Raw genomic sequence first — 22918 nt, forward strand, 5'->3', positions numbered from 1 at the left:
GTGGGATGGGGTGGGGGTGCTCTCGGGTTGTGAGTGTCTGTGACTTGTGACTGCGTACCTGTGACTGTGCAGCCCGTGGTGATGTGGGGTAGGGGGCACCCTGACAATGGGACCTCTCCCCCAGTATTCTCCCTGTCCAGCCCCTCCCTCCCACTGGAGCAGCTCCAGACCCATCCCTCAACCCTATGATCCCTCCCAACCGGGGCTAAGAGGATGTGAAGTGGTTGGGAGGGTTTCCAGGCTCCCTACCCCATCCTCAGAAAGGGGGTGGTGGGGTGGACTTGCCTGGCCCAGCCCTGCCTCCCTCAATCAACCCAGCCCCCCGGGCTGTCTGTGTCAGTGGTTTCCGGTCTTTTTTTTTTTTTTTGTCGGTAAAATATTTTGCAAAGGACCAGGTAATTTGCGGAGGGATGTAGATGGGGGCAAAGGGGAAATGCCCCCTCATCTCCTTGGAGGCAGGTGGTGTGAATCTTCAACAACAATTAAAAGAGGAAGTGATTTTGTCTAGGGGGTGAGCTGCTGGTCTGTTTTTGAAGAGGCGGGTCAGGGAATGGTGGTCAAGGTGAGGAGCTGGGGGCCAGACAGGGTGGGGCCAGAGGGTGCCTCCCACTGGGGCTGGTAGCAGGGTGGTGGGCACGGAGGTGGTTGTCAGATACTCCATCATGTGTGTCACTGCCTGGTGGAAGGAGATGGGCAAGTTGGAGCAGCAGTGGAGACCCTGGGAACAGAGGAGTCGCTGACTCCAGAGATGGCAGCATTCTGGGAGACATGGGGCGTGGTGCTTTGATGAAAGTGTGTCCTGTGGGGTATGCTCAGAGAGGTGAGAAAACGGTAGCTTTGGCCAAGAGCACGAACTTTAAGTTCAGATCTGATTTCAAAACTGGGCCCTCCACTTCATAGCTCGGTGGGCTTGGGCAGATTATCTCAGTGCCATCTGTTTATTTGTAAATGGGGGAGTATCAGTGCCTGTTCAGAGGGTACCTGATAAGCACTTGAGCCCTGGGAATGACTGCCCTGGGCCAGCCTGCTCACCTTGAGCACTGGGTATCAGGAGTAGAGCTTACAGGAGGGATCTGTCTCCTGGCCCTGTCGGATGATGCACGGGAAGGGTGGGGTGGAAGATTCCCTAGCCACAGAGGTCCCTGGTGTCCATGAACTCCACACCCAGCTGATGCAGGCATTTGCCCACCTCCAGGTCATCTAGGGCCACCAAGGCCACAGTGGCCAGAGGTCAGCGCCACGGCCACAAGCTGTAGCACAGTACGGCTCAGCACATAGCCAGCCCATTCCTCGTGTGCAGCTGAAAACACTTGCCCAGACAGAGGGGCCAGGTGGGTCGTGGTAGGTCAGCAGCCAGTGCAGTTGGGCAGAGCCATCCACGTGTCGTTGCCCACCTTCAGGAACCAGTAGACTCACTGCGTCTTCTGGTAGAGCTGGTTCTCAGCCCTTGGAACAACCCATCCTGATGACATTCAGCTGCAAGGTGTGGTCGCAGTGCTGGGCCCAGGTCTGATTCACACAGAGGGCCTGGCTCTGCACAGTCCTAGGCTGGGTGAACACCCAGCACTGCAGCCTGACCTAAGAAGGGTCCAGAGGCCCAGGTAAGGTGGATTGGGGGGGTGCAGGTGAAGTGACAGGTGCAGATGCAGGTATGTGGTCTGGGAACGAAAGCAAGAGGAAAAAGAAGTAGCAAAGACAAAGGACACAGCCATTCCCTCCTTCAGCTCAGAGCCCCTGGACTCCCTCACTTCATCTCCACTTTACTTCTTGGTGGCAAAAGCTCACCCTCTTCCTCATCCCAAGCTCAGGAGTATGAGAGTATGGGGAGGACCCCGAGAAAAAGAAATTACCTGTAATGGGAGCTACAGGCCAGTGGGAAGTTCCTTTAGTTTCCAGTCAGCAAAAGATGGCCAAGGTGTCAGCAAACCCTACAGCAAATCCCAGACACCAGTAAGCCATTCAATTTATTTGTATTTTTATTTTAATGGACTGCATCTTTGGCCTTGTAGGGAGATGTAAAGGGTGGTGGTGAATGGACAGACAAAACATCAGGTTCTCCACGTTGTGGCAGAGTAGAACTCTAGAAGGGGACTCCTTGGATGGGTTCCCTTTTACATCCATGTTGCCTTCACAGCTCATCTTGAGTTTCCTCGCTTGGATTCCTGTTGCCCACCACACCCCACCTTCCTCCCCACCCTTCTGGGTTGCCATCTGCCACACACTCTGCTCCCCTGCTTTTGTTTGCCTTAGAACAGCTGGGCAGATCAACCTTCCCCATGGGAGTTTTACCAAAAGGCAAAGGAAAGTAAGAAGGAATTTATTGTTGAAAGTACAAGCTGATTAAATATAATGAGGCATCCAGAATTTCATCTTCTGATGATGTGCCCCAGCCGCTCCTCCTCCTCCCCATTCTAAGAGATTCTACTGTAACTTCTGATCAGCTTTTGGGATGCCTTCTCTCTAAGGCTCCTCCAAGTACCATCTAATCTTTTCAGAACCTCAGGAGTTGGTTTATAATAAAAAGTTGTTTGAGCACTTTCTGTGAGCCAGGTATTGTGCTAAGAGCATGACACACTTTATCTCACTCAATCCTCACAACCACCCTATGAGTTAAGTGCTGTTACCCCCAGTTTACCAATGAAAAACCAAAATAACTTGTTCCAGGTCACTGCTAGTAAATGGAGGGGTGAGGATTTGAACCCAGCACTCTGACTGTAGCTGCATTCAAGGCAGTTTCTAAGATCTTACACAGGTGAAGCATCCCTCCCCTCATGACAGAAACAGATCTGGGGAAGCAGGGTTTTATAAGTCTACCCATTAATGTTTTAAAATATGACAATATAAGCATAATACGCACACTAAGCATTAGTCCACATTCAGCAAGAATAGGCTCCTTCTCATACAACTTCCTTCAACGATCAAATCCCTCACATTCCACTGTTGGAGGCCTTGGAGTTTCATACCCTCTATCCCTTTCTTATGGTTCCCTGGGTGGTGTAGTTTACACTAGCCTACTGACCGAGAAGTGGGCAGTTTGAATTCACCCAGTAGTGACAAGGAAGAAAGGCCCGGCAACCTACTTTCAAAAGATTACAGTGATTAAAAACTCTATGGAGTGCAGTTCTACTCTGACACGCTGGGGCAGCTATGAGTCAATCAACTCGACGGCAATGAGTTTTACTTTTTGATTTTTATTCCTTTCTTACCTTGTGAGTCAGTGGAGTCTTCAGCAGAAAGGCTAAACAAACACCTCAGAGATGGGAAGCCAAAGGAGTGAGCGAGCCTCCATCCATCTCTGCCTTTAGATCCTCTGCATAGGGCAGAAACAGGAGGGAGGACCGGGCAGCCACACCTGCCCTTGGCAGTGGGGGTGAGGGAACACCTGATAGGAAGTCCATTCCCAAGCCCTCCTCCCCTTGGCACACTAGGAAGCTGGCACGTGTGGGCAGCAGCCCACCCTCGGGGCATGGCCAAGGTGGAGGAGGTCTTTCCTGGAAAAGCCCGACTTGGGACAGCCAGGGGGTATAGGGGTGTGCATGCAAATGCTGCAGCAAGTTCAGGAGAAGGAAGATCCCTGTAGTGGGGTAACTGTGGTGTACACTTTAGCTTCAGGGCATAAAGGGGGACAGGGTAGGGAAAAGAACTGGTGCCAAGGCAGGGAACGGACAGATGAGGAAAGGGAGGGATGACGGTACTACAAGTGTTTAAGTCCTTGCCAGGCCACTCTGCTTTGCTTATCCATCCTGGGCTCTTCCTGTTCTCCTCGGCTCCTACTGATACCAGCTTGGAGGTGTGGAGCAAAGAACAGGATCACAGAATGTGCACACCACCCTGAAGAGAACGCTAAGCCTCATCCCTACTTGAGCCCCCAACCGCCTCCCCACTAAAAGAAAAAAAGACTGATAAATTGACGGTCCAGTTCTTTATTTAGAAACCCGATTGTTCAAGAACACGGTGGGGGTTCTGCGCCCTCACCCTTTTTCACTGGGATTGTGTCAGAGGTCGTGGGCAACTTTCTCTCATTTCTTCAGCAACAGAGGTGAAGACTCCTCAACTCGGAAGCACAGATTGTAGGGGACAATGTGGACAGGGAAAGAGAGGAGGAAATCCCAAAGCAATCCAAAGGAAGGGGTAAAGTAACTCCAAACGGCAATAAAAACCCATTGCCATCAGGTCGATTCCAACTCACAGGGACCCTGTAGGACACAGCAGAACTGCCCCATAGTTTCCAAGGCTATAATCTTTACAGAAGCCGACTGCTGTATCTTTCTCCCACAGAGCAGCTGGTTCAAACCGCCGACCTTTCAGTTAGCAAGCGAGTGCTTTAACCACTATGCCACCAGGGCTCCCCAAACAGCAACAGGGGCAGGGAATTCTCTTAACGGGGCAGGGGGTTGGGGATGTTTGCCTTCTTAGGGCCTGCTAAATGGCCCCACACTTCTTGTTCTCCCTCCCCTACTCCACACAAAAGACCTTACTGTATCTCTAGGTAGGGAGTGGGAAAAGAACCAACAAGCTCGGGGAGGGTAACAGGGAACGCTGGGAGGCAAGGAAGGGGAGGTGGGCCAAATCCTGGGAGACTGAAAATCACAGGCCTGGTGAGGCCTTGAGGGTGGCTCTCAGCAGTAGCAGCAGCACCTACCCCGCAGCCCCTCCACACCCCCAGAGTTGGGGCCCATGAAGACCACAGCTCAGCACCACTCTGCTGTTTTGCCTTCAGGGACCCAGGGTGAAGTGGAGGGGAGCAAGGGAGGCAGGACCAGTCTAGAAAGATTCTGGACTCCTTGGAGGGGCAACTGCAGTGGTGGTCTCAGAAGTCAAACTCGTCCAGGTCCCCTGTGCCCTCCCCATCCTGAGAGCCCCAAACCCGGCGGTAATTGCTCTCCAGCTCTTTCTGCCGCTGCCGCTCTTTCTGTGCCTCTTCAGCTCCCTGCACCTGGTGGGAAGTGCGGGGGGGGGGGGCGGTGAGCTGGAGTTACTGACTTGTGAGCAAGGGGACACGCTGAGCACTTGAGGGTCTGGGGCATCCAGGGACTGGCAACCTTAGGCGAGGCAGGGATTGAAGACACCCAGCCTCCTTCTAGCCTCGTTTTACAGATGAGCAAACTGACGCTTGGGGAGTGATAAGGCTGGGCCACACCCGTGTGACTCTAAACCATGCTCTTGGCCTTAGCATGCTAGAGGCCAGGGAGGGTTGAAGGTCCAGGGGCTGCGGGTAGGGCGCCTCTCACCAAAATATTGAAGAAAATCTCCTTGAGGTTTTTCGTGTCTTCATCAGTCAGCCAGCGCGTGTCCTCCTCAGTCCCTTCAGCCCCCGGTCGGACAATTTTGATCTCAATTTTACCTGGGCAGGGGCAAGATGGGCAGTGAGAGGAGAGGAATGCTGGGAGGTTCAGCGCAGCTCCCCTGCCGCCCAGACCCCCAGCCCCTCCATGTTGGGCGGCAAGCCCTTCCGACAGCTCGGAGTCCAGCCCCGCCCTCCAGGGCCCACCTTCTGCTGTGAGTCCCTCCCTCTCCAGCAGCTCTTTCACCAGCCCCTCGATTTGTTTCAGCTGTGGGTTTTCCCGTTTCATCTCGAGGACAGTCAGATCCTGATTGGGGCCTCCGTGATGGAGCCTGGTGACCCGGACCCGGACTCTGTGCTCAGGATCCTCCTCTTAGAGGGGGAGACACACAGGGAGACACAAAGCAGAGCCATGACTCCCGGGGTTAGGGGCCCGTGGTGGTCACAAATGGTGTGGGCAGCTATTCTGTCCCAAACACGTCCGTGAGCCAAGGCTCAGAACATCCGTGCCCCAATTCCAGCCTACAGTGCTCCCTCCACCAACTGCAGCCTCCCTTTTTCCTTCGCTACCCAGCAATTCTGCCATCCCCTACAAGAACACAACTGTGTTTTCTGAAGCAAAATCAGGCCACCTGGGCCAACTACGCAGTTTTGATTTGAAAAGCAGGTTGGAAAACTGTGGTTTGGTCCTTGATATGCTGACACGTTAAAGATATTTCAATGTTTATAGACGTAGTGGGACGGAAGGGTTGAAACCGGAACTTTCCCAGAACACTTGGAATGACTTGTCTCTGTACCCACAGGCCTCTGTGGAATGGACACAAGGGGCTGCAAGAAGAAGGCATCATTTCAAGTCTGTCCAGGCAACTGGCTTTTGTACAGCTGGGCTGGCCTATTCATACTCTGGCAGCTGGGGCCTCCCCCAGTGCAAAGTCCTAATTGTTGACTGGCTGCATCCTTCACAGATGTGTGGTTTCCAGTATATGGGCTCAGAGCCATCCAATTCCGATCACCCACTATGTGCCAGGCAAAGTGCTAGGCACTGGGAGTACAGGAGCAAACCAGGAAACCAGACAGACACCTAGAAGCTGCTTCCCACAATAGAAGGCAGCTACACAAACGGGCGGAGGCAGCGGGGAGAAAGCAACAGTGGAAACAGTGTTCCAGACAGAGGGGAGAATGAGCAGTCTAGAAGGGAAAGAACACGGCGCCCTCCAGGAACAATCAGGCTGAGGGATAAAGACAGCTGACTGGCCTGCTCCTCCTCGTCTGACAGCTCTCACCTGTAGGCTGCGGGGAGGCAGGAGGCTTTTTGGAGACAACCCCCCTTTTCCGGTGCCTCTTCACCAGCTGTGGACTCTGTTTTTCCTCCAGCCTTTTGATGAGCTTGTTGACAGTGGATGTCAGGGCCAGTATTGCCCGTTCACGCTCTGACTCCTTCTTCAGCCCGTCTGGGTCAAGTTCCTTCTCTGTCTGGAATGCCCAAAGGAGTGTGGAAGGAAAATGAAGGGTCTGGGGAGCAGAGGCAGCCTGTGGCTCATACACTATAAACCAAAACCAAACCTGTTGCCATCGAGTCAGCTCCGACTCATGGCGACTTCATGTGTTAGACATTAGAACTGTTCCACAGGGTTTTCACAGCTGTAATTTTTATGGAAGCAGATCACCAGGCCTTTCTTCTGTGGTGCCACTGGGTGGGTTCAAACCGCCAACCTTTAGTAATCGAGGGCAAACCGTTTGTACCACCCAGGGACTTTTATTTTATACGTTATAACCCACTGCCGTTGAGTTGACTCCAACTCACTCGTGAAACCCATTGGCTTCAAGTCGATTCCAACTCATAGAGACCCTATAGGATGGAGTAGGACTGCCCCATAGGGCTTCCAAGACTGTAACTTTTATGGAAGTAGACTGCCACATCTTTCTCCTGAGGAGTGACTGGTAGATTCAAATCGAACCCTTGACCTTTCAGTTACCAGCCGAGCTCTTAACCACTGCACCACCAGGGCTCCTTCATACTGTACAGAAGAGTCTAATATCTAATATCTCTCCAACCTCCTTTCCCCACTGTCCACTTTTTTAGTTAGGTAAACAACTTCTATTTCTCAGTGCTCTGTCCTGTCCTGTGCTAGGTGCTATAATATACTTTGTTCTCTTTTAGACCCTCGGTCCGCAGCTGCGGAAGTGGCAGGAGTAAGAGCCCTGCTCACCTCCTGGATGATATTCTCCAGTTCCCGCTCCATGCCAGCCTTCACCTCGGAACGGAGCCTGTCTCGGTCTGACGGCAGCAGTATCCCTTCCAGTTCCTTCTCAAATTCTCCCAGTAACTGCTGTTCATCCTCATCGTCATCTTCATCCTCCTCCTCCTCCTCTTTTTCCACCTCACTCGGCTGTTCTGCATCAACACCCTTTTTCTTCGTCTTAGGTTCCCTTTGAGGGACTTCTGCAGCATCGTCAACAGGCTGCTCCTGGCCTGTGTTCAACTTCCCCTGGGGTGCCGGGGGTTGGGGAGAAAGAGGCAGACAGTTGAGGTTTCAGGAAAGACACATGGTCGGGGGTAGACAAACAGCGGTAGGGGCGTGGCGGCAGGGGAACTCAGAGGACTAATGGGGGTCAGCTCTATTGGGCCTACTTGAGGCCCAGGACAGGAGTGGTTTTCAAAATGCTCCCATGCGGGAGGCAGGTTTCAGCCCTCCCTGAGAAGGGCCCATACCTTTTTTGCTCCACCTTTCAGCTCCTCTATCAACTGAATCAAGTCGGCAGGACTCCGAATGACTTTGACTTGCACATTGTTCTGAAAATCTGAGATGAAAGAAGAGGAGTGGATCCTCTGTGTTCTAAGGAAAGGTGATGAGGAGACCAAGGGAGGACATGTCCCTGCCCTCAGGAGCTACCTGTCTGGTCAGTGAGATAGGCCAAAACACACCCCTACAGACACCACTGTCCTAAGGTGTGCTCACAGGTGGGAGAAAACGATGCTAACAAGCTGTAAGTCCCCTGCTCTTTCATGTATTTCTGGGGCCTTTCTGGCCACCACTCCAGTTTCCAGGACTACAGAAGAGATTCTGGGGCACAGGGCCCCTCTTCCTCGGATCCTGTTCTCCCCTTTATACAAATATTAACCATTCAGTGAGTTTCTACTCAATTCCAGGCATTCTGTAAGGATCTACACATTCATTCCCATTTAACCCTACAATAGTCCTCTACGGTAGGGACTATTACTACCCACATTTTATGGGTTGAGGAAATTGAATTTAAGTGAAATCACCCGGGATTATAAAGTCAGCAAGAGGCAGAGCCACTGTGTTCTACTACCTCCCTAAAACAGCATTAGTGTCTACAAAGAGGATTAGCTCCTGTGAAACTGAATTAGCTGCTGGCATGGTTGCCCGAACTTCCTCCCAGAGTTTAGCTCCATCCTCCACGCCCCCACCCCAACCAGCTACCCGCCACCAACCATAAGATACATTCAGGCAGTAAAGCGGGGTGGGGGTGGAGGGGTGGTTCACTCACCATCAGGAGAGCGTGGAGCTGGATCTGCTGCCTCCACATTTGGTTCTTGCTCCTGATGAGGGAGAAAAGGGCAGAGTCAGGTGCACAAGCTCCCACATGCCTGCCACACTCTTAAGGCAATGGTTCTGGGAATATCCTTGCATCCCTAGACAGATATAAGTTACCTCCCAATGACCTGTGCTATGGTAGCCCTCCTCATCCCAAAGCCCAGGTCCAGCTCATCAGGGAAGCAGAAGCTGGCTCTCACCTCGGCCTGTGCCTCCTCCTCTCCCAGGGCCTGGTCCTCTTGCTCATGAACCATCTTCCAGAAATCTGATTCTTTACTGTCCTTGGTTGGGCTTGTACCTGGGGTACAGAAAACAGGGAAGAATCTGAAAGGAGGGGAGAAATGGAAGGGAGCAAACAGAAGGGAGTACACTCCCCTCTTCTATTACTAAGGGGTCAGGATTCATGTTCATGCTCTCCTTCCACCTCCACCCCCAACGGTCAGCACAGGACAGTAAGAACTGGAGGAAAGGAAGAAATGGGGGCCAGCTTCCTGGAACTAGTGAAACAAGGTCCTACCTTCTCTCTTTGGGGGCACCACCTCAGACTTGGTCTCACTCCACATCTGGGGGCCCAGGTCTTGCATATCCTCTAGGACTGTACCCCCATAATGCTTGGAGTCTGTGAGAAACAGCGTAAAAGCAGGATGCAGATGGACACATTCTTCTGGGCTATTCAGGACTTTATCTTCTGCCTCCCCTCTCATACATCTCCTTCCTCCCTCCATCTTCTAACTACTCACCAGCTTGCTGCTGAACATAGGCCATGTACTCCTCAGGCTGCAGGGCAGGGTGGCAGAGAATGGCTTGGGGAGCAGCACTGGGTGGGGGCCGGAGGAGAGGGTGGGGGCAGAGCCGAGGAGTCCGAACGGTCAGCACATAAGAGCAGGACAGGGGCTCATCCACACGGTCAATGTAGTCCCCAGAGATACCAGCACCCTCGTCACACAGGAACTGCCAGGACAGAAAGGGTGAATGAACAGTAACTACCAATAATTAGATTTAGTTCTTAGAGCAGCTACTTTTCATTAAGTACTTACAGTGTGTCCGACTCTGTGCAAAGCACTTTATATACATTAGCTCATTTAATTATTACAAATACCCAGTGAGGGAGGTATTAGTATCTCACCTTCATGGCTAAAGAAACTTAGGTTGCATGCAGCTAAAATGACTTGTTCAGGCTGATCCTTTGGTAAGTGGTAAAAACAGGAGTTAAACCTAGGCAGTTTAACTATAGGTAACGAACCGATTTTTTGTTTGGGTTTTTACATCCTTGCTTTTTTTATAAATATGCTATATGTAATACAGCATAGCTTGGTAAAGTAGAGGATCAGCGAAAAAGAGGCAGATCCTCAATGAGATGAACTGACACAGTGGCTATAACAACGGGCTCGAGCATAACAATGATGGTGAGGATGGCGCAGGACGAGGCAGTGTTTCATTCTGTTGTACATGGGGTCGCTATGAGTCGGAACTGACTTGATAGCAACCAACAACAACGATATAGCATAAATATATATATGCACTATATATGTATATGTACATATTTGCTTTATAAATATGTATTCTTTTTATATGTGTTTATGTACATATGGGTGTCCTGGTGGCACAGTGGTTAGGAGCTATGGCTGCTAACCAAAAGGCTGGCAGTTCTAATCCACCAACCACTACTTGGAAACCCTATGGGGCAATTCTACTCTGTCCTATAGGGTCGCTATGAGTCAAAATCAACTCAACGACAATGGGTTTTTAAAAAATATACATTTATTTAAAATATGTGCATATGGCTAAAAAAAACTTCAAACAGTTCTGAGGTCCTTATATTATTCAGGAAGAGAGTAAAGATACTGATGAACGTTGCCCTTTGATAAGTACATACCATTGTAGTTTCTAACATAACTATTGTAAGTAAAAGAGAGGTTCCACTTCTGAAATGGCAGGGTGAGGAGCTCTGCAGATCCATTCCCCAGCAAAATATCCATGTCGGTGTCGTTAGGTGCTGTCAAGTCGGTTCCAACTCATACAGACCCTACGTACAACAGAGCAAAATGCTGCCCAGTCCTGCACCATCCTCACAATTGTTATGCTTGACCCCTGCAGCCACTGTGTCAATCCATCTTGTTGAGGGTCTTCTTCTTTTCCCTGATCCTCTACTTTACCAAGCGTGATGTCCTTCTCCAGGGACTGGTCCCTCCTGATAACATGTCCAAAGCAACAGAGGTGAAGTCTCGCCATCCTCGCTTCAAGCAGCATTCTGGCTGTGCTTCTTCCAAGACAGATTTGTTCGTTCTTCTGGCAGTCCATGGTATATTCAATATTCTTCACCAACACCATAATTCAAAGGTATCAATTCTTCTTCAGTCTTCCTTATTCTTTGTCCAGCTTTTGCATGCACATGAGGGAACTGAAAATATCATAGTTTGTTTCAGGCGCACCTTAGTCCTAAAGTGACATCTTTGCTTTTCAACACTTTAAAGAGGTCTTTTGCAGCAGATTTGCCCAACGCAATACATCATTTGATTTCCTGACTGCTGCTTCCATAGGTGTTGATTGTGGATCCAAGTAAAATGAAATCCTTGACATCATCAATATTTTCTCCATTTATCATGATGTTGCTCATGTCCAGCTGTGAGGATGTCTGTTTTCTTTATGTTGAGGTGTGACCCATACGGAAGGCTGTGGTCTTTGATCTTCATCAGTAAGGGCTTCAAGTCTTCTTCACTTTCAGCAAGCAAGGTTGTGTCACCTGCGTATCGCAGGTTGTTAGTCTTCCTGCAGTCCTGACGCTGCATTCTTCATATAATCCAACTTCTCAGATTATTTGCTCAGCAAACAGATTAAGTCTGGTGAAAGGATACAACTCTGGCACAAACCTTTCCCAATTTTAAACCAAAAACATGCGTAACTAGTAAAAATGTTAAAAAAAGATGGAGGGGCTATCTAAAAGGACGCTTAAGAACCATAACAACCAAACATAGCATGTGAACCTTATTTGGATTCTGATTCAAAAAGGCCAACCATAAGAAAAGAGATAATAAGGCAAATTTCTAAATACTGAATAAATAAGGAATTATTGTTAATTTTTTTAGTGTGATATGGCTTGTGATTATGTTTCAAAAAGAGCCCTTATCTTTTAGAGATAAATACAGAAATATTTATGGATGAAATGATATGATGTCTGGGATTTGCTTCAAAATAATCCGGGAGTGGAGGTAATACAGGGAGTCAGCAGGGGGACAGATGAAATGAGACTGGCTATAATTGCTGAAGCTAGGTGATACCCAGTGGGTCATTATACTAGTCTCTCTCATTTTATATATACTTTTAATTTTCCATAATAAAAAGATAAAAAAAAAAAAAAAAGACAATCTTTAAATACCCCTTGCCTAGCAATTATACTTTTAGGAATTTATCTAATGGATCTATGTATACATGACAATATGTGCAGTATAATAATCTTCTGTAATATCGAACGAATGGAGGGAAAACAATTTTTATGAATACGATAGTGGTGACAAATAATGATACATTTGTACAATGGAATATTATGCTGCTGTTAAAACAAAGGAGGAGGCTCTATATGTACTGCCACAGAAAGACTTCTAAAGATTGTCATTAAGGGGAATAAAAACAAGGTACAGACTAGTGTGTACAATATACTATTTTGTGTGTAAATAAAGGGAAAAGGAAATAAAAATATCTATTAAAATTGCTTATAAATACACAAAGAAAGGCTCAAAGGATACACGAAAAACTAAGAAAGAGCAGGGGTTACCTGTGTGAGCAGGTTGGAGACAAGTTTGAGAGGAAGGCTTTTCATTGTGTACCTTTTTATGTTTTCTGGGTTTTTAATCATGGGAAAGTATCATCTATTTAAAACTCAGATGATGAAATTTAAAATAGCCACAAAAACGTGTGAGAGATACAAAATTTATAAAAGACGTACATGCAAGAGCAAAGGTGAAAATGAATTACCTAAGCATTCATTTCAAGGAGCTGAAAAAGAATAGCAAAAAACAGCAGAAAGAAAAATAAAGATCAGTGGAAATTCATAAAATGGAAAATAAATATAACAGAGGTGCTTAACAGAGCCAAAAGTTGGTTCTTTGAAAAGATTAATAAAACCAACCAACCTCTGGTAAGACTGACCAATAACAAAAGACAGAGGCAAAAATTACAGACTATGCGAACATTAAAAAGATAACAGAAGGACATTATGAACAACTTTATGCCACAATCGGACGAAATGGATAAATTCCTAGAAAATATAACTGACCAAAGCTGACCCAAGCAGAAATAGAAAACGTTGAATGTTCCTGAAACTACTAAAGAAAATGAATAAAAAATTCCAATCTTACACACTCTTCACAATATAGAAAAAGTGGGAAGATTTTTTAACTTACTTTTTGAGGCTAACATAATCTTGGTAACAAAACATAATAAAGACCTACTAAAAAAGAAAATTACAGGCCAAGAGCTCTCACGTGCATATATACAAAAATCCTTACAAAACAATTAATAAACTGAATCCAGTAAAGTATAAAAAGGATAGTCAAGGATAATACATAATGACTGCACTGGGTTTATCCCAGGAATGGAAAACTGATTTAACATCACTCTCTGAATTTCCATTTCCATGTGCATACTTTGCTTTCATTAAAATAAGAATCCCTCCTCTTCCTTGACGGCCTGGACGAGGCAACACCATGGACCAGATCCTCCTTGAGATATGTTCTTCCACCATAGTCTCCTCTCTGGCCCCTTCTGTCTCCTTAGAAAGATCTCCTTCTTCTGCCCATGGCTTCCTTTCAGTGAAGGCTTCCTCAAAGTTCTCTCTTACTTTTCTCACTCTATGCTGTTTCTTTGGGGGATTTCATCTATACCCATGGCTTCAATGATAACCAATCCAGCCCTCTGGGTTCAATTCAGATCTCTCTCCAGAGCAGATCCAACAGCCTCCAGGGAAATTTCTACTTGGATGCCGTACAGCCACTAACATCATCATGTTCAAAACCAAAACCGGCCATTTCCTTCACCAAATTGACTCCTCTTCCCGAATACCTGTCTCAGTAACAGGAACCACCATCTATTCAGTTGCCCAAGCCAGAGCCCTGGGAATCATTCTTGACTCCTCCCTCTCACTCCATTGATTCTGCCCCCTAAAACTCTCAAAAAAATTCACATTCCTTCATGCCCAGATCACCTTTATTCCTCACCTGGACTCCCGCAACAGCTTCCTAACTAGTCTCCCCGAGCCAGAGTGAGCCTTCAAAAACCAAAATTAAGTATGTCATCATTTCGCTTAAAATACTTCAGTGGCTCCCCATTGTCTCTGATATTGTCCAAACCCCTCCACATAGCTACAGAGCCCCTGGTGACCTGCGACCTGTCTGCTAACAACTGCCTAACTTCATCTCCCACACTCTGCTTCCTCACAAGTCTCCCCTCCATTCCTGGGGTTGACCACTCCCTCCAGGCCTTCTGCACTGACTGAACCTTCCATGTGGAATGTCCTCTTCTTCCCCTCACATCCCCCTGCAACTGCTGAACTAATTCTTCACCTTATAGTTGTCAGTTCAAAGGCCACCTTTTCCAAGGCCTCCCCTTGTATCCTAGACTCAGTTAGTTCCTTTATTATATGTTTGCATATGATAATGTACTTCCCCTCTCAATAGCACTTAGCCTGCTTGCTGTGACTGTTTCTTTAACATCTGTCTCCTGAGAGCAGGACCAAGTCTCTCAGTCACCATTTCAGCCCGAGTTTCTTTATAGAAGGTCCTTGAGTGACGCAAATGGTTTGCTATCAGCTGCTAACCTAAAGGTTGGAGGTTTGAATTTATCCAGCAGCACTGTGAAAGAAAGACCTGGCTATCTGCTTTAGGAAAGATGACAGCCAATTAACGAGATGGAGAAACCAATCACCAACTTCATATGGAAAGGGAAGAGGCCCCGGATAAGTAAAGCATTCACGGAAGAAGAAGAACAAAGTGGGAGGCCTCACACTACCTGATTTTAGAACCTATTATACCACCACAGTAGTCAAAACAGCCTGATACTGGTACAACAACAGATATATAAACTCATGGAACAGAACTGAGAACCCAGACGTAAATTCATTCACCTATGAGCAGCTGATATTTGACAAAGGCCCAAAGTCCATTAAATGGGGAAAATACAGTCTCTTTAACAAATGGTGCTGGCATAAGTGGATATCCATCTGCAAAAAAATGAAACAAGACCCATACCTCACCCCATGTACAAAAACTAACTCAAAATGGATCAAAGACCTCAATATAAAATCCAAAATGATAAAGATCATAGAAGAAAAAATAGGGACAATGCTAGGAGCCCTAATACACGGCATAAACAGAATACAAAACATAACTAACAATACACAAACACCAGAAGAGAGAGTAGATAACTGGGAGTTCCTAAAAAATCCAACACTTACGCTGTTCAAAAGATTTAAAAGAGTAAAAAGACAACTTACAGACTGGGAAAAAATTTTTGGCTCTCACATATCCGATAAGAGTCTAATCTCTAAAATCTACAAGATACTGCAACACCTCAACAACAAAAAGACAAACAACCCAATTAAAAAATGGGCAAAGGATATGAACAGACACTTCCCTAAAGAAGACATTCAGGTGGGTAACAGATACATGAGGAAACGCTCACAATCATTAGCCATTAGCGAAATGTAAATCAAAACTACAATGACATACCATCTCACCCCAATATGACTAGCATTAATCCAAAAAAACACAAAATAATAAATGTGGAGAAACTGGAAGACTTACGCACTGCTGGTGGGAATGTAAAATGGTACAACCACTTTGGAAATCAATTTGGCACTTCCTTGAAAAGCTAGAAATAGAAGTTCCATATGATCCAGCTATCCCACTCCTTGTAATATATCCTGGAGAAATAAAAGCTGTCACACAAATAAATATATGCACACCCATGTTCATTGCAGCACTGTTGACAATAGCAAAAAGATGGAAACAACCTAGGTGCCCATCAGTAGACGAACGGATAAACAAATTATGGTACATAAATACAATGGAATACTACACAATGATAAAGAACAGTGATGAATCTGTGAAACATTTCACAACATAGATGAATCTGGAGGGCATTATGCTGAGTAAAATTAGTCGCAAAAGGACAAATATTGTATGAGACCACTATTATAAGAACTCAAGAAAAGGTTTAAATGCAGAAGAAAGCATTTTTTGACGGTTAAGAGGGTGGGGAGGGAGGGAGAGGGGAATTCACTAACTAGACAGTAGACAACAATTATCTTAGGTGAAGGGAAGGACAGCACACAATACAGGGAAAGCCAGCACAAGCGGACTAAAGCGAAAGCTAAGAAGCTTCCTGAGCACAACCAAACACTTTGAGGGACAGAGTGGCTGTGGTCTGGGGACATCTAGGTCAACTGGCATAACAAAGTTTATTAAGAAAATGTTCTGCATCCCATTTTGGTGAGTGGCATCTGGGGTCTTAAAAGCTAGCGAGCAGCCATCTAAGATGCATCAATTAGTACCAATCCACATGGAGCAAAGGAGAATGAAGAACACCAAACACACAAGGAAAATATTAGCCTAAGAGACAGAAGGGCCACATAAACCAGAGACTCCATCAGCCCGAGACCAGAAGAACTAGATGGTGTCTAGCTACCATCAATGACTGTTCTAACAGGGAACACAACAGAGAGTCCCTGACGCGGAGCAGGAGAAAAGTGCAGAGCAGAACTCAAATTCACGTAAAAACACCAGACTTAATGGTCTGACTGAGACTGGAGGAACCCACGAAGCTATGGCCCCCACATGCTCTGTTAACCCAGAACTAAAACCATTCCCAAAGCCCACTCTTCAGACAAAGATCAGACTGGACTATAAAACGTAAAACAATACTCGTGAAGAGTGTGCTTGTTAGTTCAAACAGATACACGAGACCAAATGGGCAGCTCCTGTCCAGAGGTAGGATGAGAAGGCAGGAAGGGACACAACGGACACAAGAAGAGACACAACCTGGGGTGGAAAGGGGTAGTGAGCTGTCACATCACAGGGACTGCAACTAATGTCACATAACAGTATGTGTATAAATTTTTGTATGATAAATTAACTTGAGCTGTAAACTTTCACCTAAAGCACAATTTAAAAAAAAAAAAAAAAAGATGAGAGCCAAGAAAACCCTCGAGAGCAGTTCTACTCTGTAATACCTGGGGGTGCCATGGGTCGGGAGCAACTGGACAGCAACGGGTTTGGGGTTTTTTTTTGTTTGTTTCTATTATAGTACTTGGCACAGGACTATGTTCGGTAAATATGAGGAGGATGCAGTCTATGCCCTTAGTTCCTGGCCTCCTAAACCTAAACCAAACCCAACTCATAGGGACCTCATAGGAAAGAGTAGAACTGCCCCACAGGGTACCTCCAAGGCTGTAAATCTTCACAGAAGCAGACTGCCACATCTTTCTCCCACGCAGAACACCTGGTGGGTTTGAACCCCCAACCTTTCAGTTAGCAGCCAAAGGCTTTAACCACTGTGCCACCAGGGCTCCCTGTTCTTGGCCTACTGAAGATATAAACACCCAAAGAAATAATTAGAATACAATGAAGTAAGTGCTATTACAGATTATATACATGTATGGATGCTTGTAGGTATATGTACGTGTTGCTGTATGCATATGAAGCACTGAAGGAACACAACTAGCTTTCTGGGTTAGTCAAGAAAAGTCACAAGGTAAGTGACATTTGAAGTGGCTTATCCATTCAACAAATAATTCCTGGGCACTCACTTGGTGCTAGGCACTGTCCCAGCCACTGAGGATACAGCAGAAAACAAGACAGATATTGTCCCTGCCTTCCTGGAGCTTATTCTAACTGGGGGAGACAGATATTAAGTTTAAACAAATAAGGTAACGTCAGGTGATGATACATGCTTTAAAGAATATTGAACACGGTAGCTATTTACCAGGATGGGGGCAGAGGTGTGTGTGTGTGTATCTACATTAGGTCTCCCTACGGAGGAGTCTTTTGAATATAACCTACATGAGGGGACGGAGCCAGCCACTCCAAGATCTGTGGGAAGACTGCGCCAGGCAGAAGGAACAATGAGAACCACTGGCTCAAAGGACAGAAAGAAGGCCAGTGTGGCAGAAACGCAGTGTTTATATCTCCACCCAGACGCAGTCCCTGAACTCTAGGCTCACAGAGCCAACTACCATCTGGACGTCACCACTTGGATGTCTAATAGACATCCTGACCTTCATGTATCCAAAACTAACTCCTAATTTCCTCCCCTAAACCCACTCCTTCCCGCTTTAGTAAATGACAATTCTATCCTTCCAGTTGCTCAAGCTAAAAACCTTTGACTCTACCATTTCTTTGGGGGGATTTTCATCCATAACCATGGCTTTAATTATAATCAATATGTTGATGACTGCCAGCTTTGACTCCACCCCACATCCGATCTATCAACAAATCTTATTGGCTCTACCTTCAAAATACATGCAGAAGCCATCCACTTTTCACTGCCTCTGCTGGCCCCACCCTGGTCTGTGCTGAGGCATTTGGACCTTATCCTTTGGACAAGGCACAACCACTGGATGTTTTCTAGGACTGGGCAGATGAGTGACCTGTGCTTACCAGTGATGTTCTGAAGCCAGTTCACACCAACTCACAAGAGCTGACTGGTAAATTTTCAGAAATTTTGCAAGCCAACTGATGTCACACCGATAACTTGAAATTGGCCATGGTGGGAATATTTATTCCACGGATATTGGCAAACACTAAAAATCAGGGCTGGGTATGCAACATTTGCCAGCATACCACGTCACCTGCAAATCTGTATTACAGAATGATAACTCTGGTAGGAACCATGCGTGTCTCTACAGTGAACATTAGGATCACCTGAGGAACTTCAGCGAATGTACACCTGCCTGCCAGCCCCATCTCAGTTAAGGACCACTAGATCAGGAACTTCTGTTAAGAGGGTGTCGGCAGTGACGCATGTGGGAGATGAAGGTACCAAACACAGGGAAAAAGAGGACTCCTGAGTTTGAGAGCTATCTAGAAGTAAAAGGCATGGGCTTTGTTATTTACTCTCAGAGAACTAGACTCCTTCACATCATTTCTCAGTCGTAATCATAGGCTCCTTGCTGGGATTTTTTTGCTAACAGCTGACTTCCCTCTAGACTTCATTCCAAGAGGGAAGGGGCAGCATCTGTTTGTCCCCAGACCTCAGCCCAGGACCTACATACAGCAAGAGCTCACTGAAGAATCATTAAGTCAAGAAAGGAAGGATGACGTGAAGGAGAAGGAAGAATCAAGGATGGTAGTCATGTTTCTAGTTCAGGTGACAGCAAGGAGAAATATGGAAAAAAAGAGTAAATGTGGTTGGGGATGCTGAGGGGAAGATGTAGGAGTGTTGACTTGAAGGACCTCTGAACATCCAGGTAGCAGCTGGCGGCTGGAAATATGTCTCTCTGGGAGAGACTCTCTTGACTGTAAGACGCAACCCTGCCCTACTCCCTTAGAATCTGAATTGTCACTGAGGGAGTATCAACTTCCCGCTCTCAAGACTCACCCGAACCTCGGCCTCCCGGGGCCTCCCATTGAGGTCGCACTTTGACCCATTCCCATAGGTTTGGCTGTGGTAGCGCTTCAGGCGATGCTGCTTGGAGGCCTGGGGAGGACAGCAGGTAGGAGAGAAGGAGGTTGAGAAAGGCATCAAGGAGGAAGAATGGCACTAAGCCCCCAGAGGGACCTTAGAGACCTTGGGGATCCAGGTCACCAAGCCCCAAAAAACATGCCAGCCACCCTAACCCTAACCCAGGGTTCTCAGGCTGCAGCCAGGACCCTCTTCCCTCCCAACCCCACACTTTTACCACCTTGGCTGTTTCATCATCCCAGTCGAAGGCCGATTGGTAGTAGCCAAGATAGAGGACTTCACCTTTGATCTCTGAATCTGCAAGAGTAATCGCAGTAAAGCACCATCACTCCCTTCTGAGAGAACCAGGGAGGGAAGGAGACTAGGGAGTCAGGTCACCTCCCATGACATGTGGCTAACGGCTTAGGGAGAATGTAGGAGGCAGTCACCTTCCATGTGGTACTGCTGGATGTGGCGTCCATAACAGAATTCATATGTCCACCAGTCCTTCGTCTGACAATAAAAAAAAAGGACAGTCAGGGAGATGGAGGGGGGATGTGTCTCCTGGGAACGAGAATCTCTCCTGGCTCCAAGACATACAACTTCTCATCTACTTCTCATCTCTCTGCAAGTCCACACACAATTATTCAGACTCTCAGTGAGGAGAGAGCACTGTTTTCCTTCTTTGACTTGGGGTGATACCTCTAAAGTCTAACCGTTTTCCACCTGTGGCCTTTCCACTCCTACCTTATATATATATATAAATAAAAATCCTTCTCTGCCCTCGATAAAGACAAGAAATCATAGTATCCTTGCAGCACTCAGACCAGGGAAACATAGAAGACCCCAACCTCAAATATTAATTAAGCATCTACAACATCCCTTGCACTGTTCTAGAAATTAGGGATACAGCTGTGAACAAGATAAATTCCCTGACCTCATGAAGCGTACATTCTAGAGCAGGGAATCACACCAAAAATAAGCAAATATAAACAAACCAATGATTCTGTTAACAGGATGATTTCAGAAAAAAGTGCTAGGACGAAAATAAAATAGGATAGTGGGACGGAGAGTGACCAGGGCAGGAGGTGACTTTGCCAGGGTTTACCAGGAAGGCTCCTCTAAGGAGGTGCCCTTCCTACCCCACACTGCCCCTCTTTAGGCACCTCAATCTTTGTTTACCCCTTATTCTGAGATCTCCTATCCTAACCCTCGTCTACACTGGCAGAGCCACATCCACATTGATGGTTGCAGGATTCTTTGCTCCTTTCCTGTCTATATGTCTGCTCCTCCAGTAGCCTTCACTCCTACAGGTCCTCTGGATCCTTCCTCATGCACCAGCAGCCTGGTTCTCACATGGTCTGCTAGTTTCCAACTCCTGTTCCATCCATCCCAGTCCCTTTTACCTTCAGTAGACAGGGAGCATCTTTCATCGGGCTCAACAACTCAGGGACCCCAGGCCCTTGGTAAGCAGGTGCCTCCTCCTCCCTTTCACGCTGGAAGTGAATGGCTCCAGCTGGCAGGCGACACTCATAGCGCTGTTTGTACTTAGAGGAGACAATCACCACGTCCGAAGCCTGGCTCTGGGAAAGAAGGGGGCGTAGGGGAGCAATGAGGCAGGGATCAGGGAGAACAACGAGATTCCTCTTCAGACCCTGGGGAAAAGCCCAGTTGAAGACAGAATGAACCACAATTCCTCCAGCTGTCCTCGGTGGGTGAGGGGAGAGAACACTCCCACTTGGCCACCGGGGAGGAGTCTGAGTGTTTACCAGGGACTGGGACCTGGAAACTGACAGCGGGAAGCCCCATCCTCCCAGCCCCTGGCCCCAAGGGCTGGCGCTCAGTCTGTGATCCCCAGGAGTCACCGTAAACCCCCTTCGACTCTTCTCGACTCTCCTTAGGTTTCTGCCCCAGACTCCGCAGCTGCCTTCCTTCTCTATGTTCTTCTCCTTCCTCCTCTATCCCGGATCCTCGCCCCTCTCTATGCCTCCTCACCTGCCCTCCCATGACAGGCAAAGGCAGGATCTCGATCCCATAACGCATTTCACTCAGTTCCTCCAGGTTCAGGCTTCCGACACCGCCAGTCAGACTTGCGGGTAACAAGAGCCCCAGAAGCAGCAGCCCCAACAAACTGGGAAGCAACGTTCCCACCGCCATCTTTCATTCCCCTTCTTATCCAGAGCAACTCTTTCCGCCCTGAACCTGGCAGGGGCTTCATCCCGCCCATTAACGACCCAAGATTTCATTGGCTATACTTGCTGTCCCTCTTACGTACCCTATTCCCATTTGTAAACGTGGGCCAAAGCTCACGGGGAGAGGGATCACAACTATTAGCAAATCACTCGATGCACGTGATTGGTCAGAGATACCAACCAATCATCGACGAGATCAAACCCATTCCCACCCTCTCTTGGTTTCCAAGGGGTGTGGTCTTTGCTCTGGGGCCTTTTCAGCGGTTACTTTCTGCTCTCGACCGGCTGTCATACGCATCTCTTCTTACTACTTTGTTAGACGTTTTCTGCGTTGTATTAGGCCCCAGCAGGACGGAGGATTTAGGCCTAAGGGCAGGTGGGCGTGATGCCCCTTTAAGTTACTTAGTACTTGTTGCCCAACAATTATTGTAGACATTTTTTTTTTGTTAGTTGCCGTCCAGTTCGCCCCGACTTATGGTGACCTTATGTATAATAGAACAAAACGTTGCCCGGTCCTGTGCCATCTCCATGAAAGTTCATGTGTTTGAGTCCGTTATTGTGGCTGTCGTATAGTGCCTTCCAGCCTGGGGGGCTCACCTTCTAACACTATGTTGAACAATGTTCTGGTGTAATCCAAAGGTTTTCATTGGCTAATTTTCTGGAAGTAGATCGCCAGGCCTTTCTTCCTAATCTGTCTTGGTTGAAACCTGTCCACCACGGATGACCCTGCTGGTGTTTGAAATACTGGTGGCATAGTTTCCAGCATCATAACAACAGGCAAGCCACCACAGTGTGACCAACTGGCCGACAGAGGGTGGAATTGTACAGAAGCATACCTCTTTTCATATATACATACAACTTTAAGACAATCTGGTGGTTTGTGTCAAACACAGACAAAGAGAAAAGAAAAGGAGACAACAGCAGTAACATTTTGGAAGCTGGAAAGCAAATGGAGAAATGATAACTGGTTTGCAGACCTGAGAAAGTTGATTCCTCAACAGAGGTAACCAAGAGCATGATTGTACCTCTAGGCAGGACACTGAAAAACCTTCTCTGGGGAATCAGACCAACCAAGGGGAAATATTCCAAAAATACTCTCATCAGGGTTCTTTCAGAGAAATAGCCTAACCAATCCTACAGGCATTTAAAGAAAGCGTTTATTATACAAGAAAGAGACCAAAACAAGCAAAGAAAAAGCAAATGAGAGGAAACAGATTTTCAGGGACAAA

At 47.2% G+C, this 22918-nt stretch overlaps 1 protein-coding gene across 3 annotated transcripts; it reads right to left on the reverse strand.

Annotated features, from left to right (window-relative positions):
• Positions 1–5: 5 nt before the first annotated feature.
• On the reverse strand, positions 6–21936 carry OS9 (OS9 endoplasmic reticulum lectin). 3 transcript variants are annotated; one of them, XM_023734533.1, is made up of 15 exons: positions 21493–21936; positions 20904–21080; positions 19947–20010; positions 19739–19815; positions 19435–19533; positions 9585–9795; positions 9362–9463; positions 9045–9142; positions 8798–8849; positions 7998–8086; positions 7495–7773; positions 6568–6796; positions 5492–5656; positions 5232–5344; positions 6–4936 (listed from the first exon to the last, which is right to left on the reverse strand). In XM_023734533.1, the coding sequence occupies exons 1-15, from the start codon at positions 21652–21654 to the stop codon at positions 4811–4813; spliced, it is 2043 nt and encodes a 680-aa protein (XP_023590301.1). In that variant the 5' UTR covers positions 21655–21936; the 3' UTR covers positions 6–4810. The 3 variants fall into 3 exon arrangements, with proteins under 3 accessions (XP_023590301.1, XP_004379914.1, XP_004379916.1); XM_004379857.2 differs by having other exon boundaries at positions 7–4936; positions 6568–6757; XM_004379859.2 differs by lacking the exon at positions 5492–5656 and having other exon boundaries at positions 7–4936; positions 6568–6757.
• Positions 21937–22918: the final 982 nt, after the last annotated feature.

Source organism: Trichechus manatus, unplaced genomic scaffold (genome assembly GCF_000243295.1).
Source record: "Trichechus manatus latirostris isolate Lorelei unplaced genomic scaffold, TriManLat1.0 scaffold00069, whole genome shotgun sequence".
In the NCBI taxonomy this organism is placed as follows: Eukaryota; Metazoa; Chordata; class Mammalia; order Sirenia; family Trichechidae; genus Trichechus; species Trichechus manatus.

Coding starts and splice junctions, on each gene's coding strand:
- OS9 (XM_023734533.1), bottom strand. CDS start 21,654: ATGGCGGTGGGAACGTTGCTTCCCAGTTTGTTGGGGCTGCTGCTTCTG. Junction 8,087..8,797: donor AGCTCCACGCTCTCCTGATG/GTGAGTGAACCA, acceptor CTTTCATCTCAG/ATTTTCAGAACAATGTGCAA. Junction 4,937..5,231: donor AGATTTTCTTCAATATTTTG/GTGAGAGGCGCC, acceptor ACTTCCCACCAG/GTGCAGGGAGCTGAAGAGGC.